Source organism: Gekko japonicus, unplaced genomic scaffold (assembly GCF_001447785.1).
Source record: "Gekko japonicus isolate JY-2015 unplaced genomic scaffold, Gekko_japonicus_V1.1 scaffold3524, whole genome shotgun sequence".
NCBI classification, from domain to species: domain Eukaryota; kingdom Metazoa; phylum Chordata; class Lepidosauria; order Squamata; family Gekkonidae; genus Gekko; species Gekko japonicus.
The window spans coordinates 45,777-49,748 of NW_015171607.1; the positions used below are offsets into that span (position 1 = coordinate 45,777).

A 3,972-nucleotide genomic window follows, 5' to 3' on the forward strand; every position below is an offset into this window, starting at 1 on the left:
GGTGGGTGGGGGGGCGCCCGGGCGGGGCGAGGTTTGCGCCCCTGAGGGCCAGGCCGTCCTAGGCGAAGGGTCAAAAGGCAAACACGGACACGTGTCTCCTCCGCCCCCATGACGGCAGCCAGAGGATCCCACGCGGAGCCCGGGGCCAGAAAAACAAACCCTCCCGGCGTCCTTCCCCCTCCCGGCACTCACTTTCCCTCGGCCGAGAAAACGGCGCGCCTCCGGCTGAGCTCGCTGCCCCCGCTGCGGACCACGCGAAGCCGCTCCGGCGCCCCCATCTTCCCCGTCGGCCCGGCCTCCGGCAGCCGGAAACGCCGCTCTGGCCACCCACTTCCTCCGACTCTATAGGCTGCTTCCGTCCTCCGTCGTCCAACAGCCCCCTCGACCCCGTAGAGATGGGGGGGGGGGGAAGAGCTCGGAGTCTTAGACACTTCCGGTTCCTAACCGAACAGCCTTCCCCCCCCTCGCAAAGGCAAAGTTTGAGAGTCCAGCGGCACCTCGAAGACCAACAAAATTTTATTCAAACTATGTCAGCTTTCCGTGTGCATGCACGCTTCGACTTTCTCTTTAAACTTTTGGATATAAAGCTGATTCTAGGCTTATTCCTGTCTCCGTGGGCTCCTGCTCCATCTGCAATTCTGGCCCAAAGACTCCAGGCACTCAAGGTCAAAATCCACGCTGGGGATTCCTCCTCCCTCCCTCTTGTGCCTTTCCGCACCTCAGCGCCCAGGTCGCCACTGTCAAATAGAATCCGGAAGAAGTGGGGACATATACAAGGCCCTTTTCTACCTCTATAGTGTCGGGCCCGGCGAGCAACAGGGGAGCACGTGACAAGCGGGGCTGGGCGGAGCTTGACGGTAGCCTTTATAAGGCGAGGCTGCAGCCGCGGGCGTCATAGTTGTGTGTGGGGAGGAAGGGGACGGAAGGGTGTGGTGGTCGGGCGCGCGCATTAAGTTTAGCTGGGTAGGCCTGAAGCAAAAAAATAAAAGAAAGGGAAATGTATTTAATGCTGAATATAGTTACAGCGGTAGAAAGGGCTGTGCGCGTGTGTGAGAAATATTTCCCAGAGGTTTCAGTCGTTGCTCAGCCCAAAAAGCAGAATGTCTTTTTCTTTTTGAAATAGTATATATCTTTTAAAAACCAGGTAGTGATATATAAGGGGGTGCAAAAGAAAAAAAGGGTTATATAATAATATATAAGGAATACAAAAAGATATAGGGTATACAAAACAGAAAATAGTTCTCCCTAATTCCCCCTTCATTATAATTTTAAAGCTTTTTGAAGGTTTTATGTTCATAGCTCATCTGCTTTGCAGCTATACCGTTTTTGTCATTGCTGCATACTCTGTATTAAATATTTTGTCATTTCTACTTATGAATTATTGTTTTTAAGGTAGGCTACTCTGGCAGAGTTTCTTAAGACAGGTTTTTCTCCCCTTTTCTTGCTAAGCCTTTCCCCCTCCCTCTTTTGTTTTAAAGTAAACCCCCCCCCAGTCAATGAGAAGGTGCATTGTAAAAAGTTATGAAGAGATGAAATGGGGGGGGGGGGGTTTGTACCTCCATGTTATTTTGGGGCATTGCTTCACTCTTGTGCTTTTGTGAGACTTAGCAAAAGTTAGGAAAGTTTCAAAAAATAGGTTTGTATAGGCAAAACATTAAATAGACTACAGAGGAACTGTGGCCGTGCATGCATTTTGTCTGCACCTGTGCTTGTTTGGTTTATTGATCTTGGTTCAGAAATGGGTGGCCTTAGGGCTGGGGTGGAATACCTTGAGTTAAAACCTCCCTGCCCACAGTTAGGTTAGAATTAGGGTGCATTATTTACCTTGAGCTGTTAAAGTGAAGAGGAAGCTATAGAAAAATATAGTGAAACAAGTTGGGTATTGAGATTAGTTCTTTTAAGTTTTGAGTAGCTAGGGGTGCCGAGAAATCTCATTTAAGGTATTAAGTGTGGATTTAGAAAAGATTTCATTAGAGGCTGAAGTAGTAGTCTTTTATGTGCTGAGTAGTTGTCTCAGTTTTTGAAGTTATTAGGACAAAACATGTTTTCATGAACAAAATTCATTTTTGCTCTTCACTACGTTCAAAGGCTTTTAATATACATATACACACAAGCTTATGGGAGTTACATGAATGTGCTCTTTTTTAAAAATTACAGTGATCAAATACAAAAATGTAACCTCACATGAATCTCAAAGTAAGACACCTTGTAATGAACACAAATTTGAAGTTCCCTCCTTAATGCAATGCAATCCATTTGTTGTTAACATCTGCTACAACGTTCTGTACATTGGGTTGTCACATAACTTTAAGCTTGGGTAATATGCCAGTTATATTTATTAAGTCAGTCCTGAAATATTAAGGTAGTACTCTTGTTACCGCTTCTTAACATTAGTTAACCTTGCTGCAGTATCTGAGTATTTGCTACGTAATTCAAAAGCGTTTCTGGAAAGTCTGGAACATCACTTCTCAGACCAGCTGACATTACTGAAACAATCTTTACCCAAGACATGTTTTGCTCTTTTACACACCACATAAGACAAAGTTTCCACTGGGAGTCTCACAAACCCAACAATTTCCAGACGATTTTTAATGCAGTTGTACAATTCTAAGGTAAAAGATGTCACTGCTGAAGCATTTGAACTAATTATCTAAATTAGAGGCATGAGGCTTCTAAAGACGGTAGAGCCGTATTTTATCATAAATTCCAGCATTGTTTCATTGGGTTTCTTGTAATAGGATCACATTTGCGTTCATTTTTGTCAATTTATTTAGGATTCTGCATCTCTTGACCGTGTTGTTTAAACCATGGACATAGCAGATGTAATTTTCACCTGAGATTGCATTTCCGTGTGTGGTTATGTGGTTTTGTTATGATTATTATTGGTCTGAAATATATCTGTTACTTAATGCCTGAACAGTGTACTGCTGGATGCCTGGGGGTCTCAGGTCAGACCACTGATTATTTAATCTAATCCCCTGCTTACCTCCCTTTATAAAAATTAGAAGCTTTGAAATCAGTCACTGCGGAGTGTAGCTGCAATACACAGACTTTGATCAATCCCTTAAAGATTAATATTTATTGCACTCTTACCTGGTTGTGAGAATCTTGAGAAACTCACTTAACAGTTGTAATAGTTAAGCAAGATTTGTTGGCAATTTAAGAATATTAAAATAGGATAGATTACCTGAAGGGTACTATGAAGTGTGACCAATTGCCTGTGTGGATCCAGTTATGATTTGCTTCTTGGGATTGTAGATTGCTTAGAGTTAAAAAAGTACAGCTAGTGAAATTGATTGTTAATCACCAGAGAAAAAGTTAAGTAGGTTCAAAAATTGTCAGACCCTATATGGTTCTGTGTCTACTTAATTAGTAATCACCAAGAAAAAATTAATTGAAGTTAAAAATTTCCTGACTCAGTGTAGTTATATAGCTAGCAGTTAGGCACTCAGAGGTAAGCTTATAACAAAGGATTCTGAACCCCCCCCCCTTTCCTCCTTCCTGAATATGTCTGTGAAACTATTCAGATTACTAAGGAAACGAATCTGATATTCCAGATACTATGTGAAGTCTGTTGTGAAGCTAGTTGGGTACAAACCCACACAGTAAAATCTGTTTCTGACAGGAAGATTCAATATCAAAGGTTTGATTATCTTAAAATACATGTATTAACACTTTAACTATAAATGTAAAAGAAAAACAAGCAAACAAACAAATGGACATTCTTTCTTCAAAACAGCAACTAAGATATCACTCTTTCTTCAAGGCAACACCTAGGATGTTGTACTATATACTTTCAGCAGTTTTATACTGATTTGAACTAAAGTTCTAAACCGTTCCGTGCACCCTCCTGACTCCCGTTTAGAATAACGGTCACGAGAGGCTGGGTATTTTCGCACCCTGTGCTTTACCCAGCACACTAACTAGGAAAGCACAAATTACCGTTTAGGGCTGGGGTGGAATACCTTGAGT

The 3,972-nt window shown here is 42.5% G+C and overlaps 1 protein-coding gene across 1 annotated transcript in view; it reads right to left on the bottom strand.

Annotated features, from left to right (window-relative positions):
• The window catches only part of LOC107117756 (WD repeat-containing protein 75-like), a 43,703-nt gene extending 43,401 nt beyond the window's left edge, over positions 1–302 (bottom strand). The window contains exon 1 of the mRNA XM_015419919.1: positions 193–302. Coding sequence (XP_015275405.1) covers positions 193–278 — 86 coding nt within the window. The 5' untranslated portion in view covers positions 279–302. The remainder of the gene's footprint in view (positions 1–192) is intronic.
• Between the last annotated feature and the right edge of the window lie 3,670 nt (positions 303–3,972).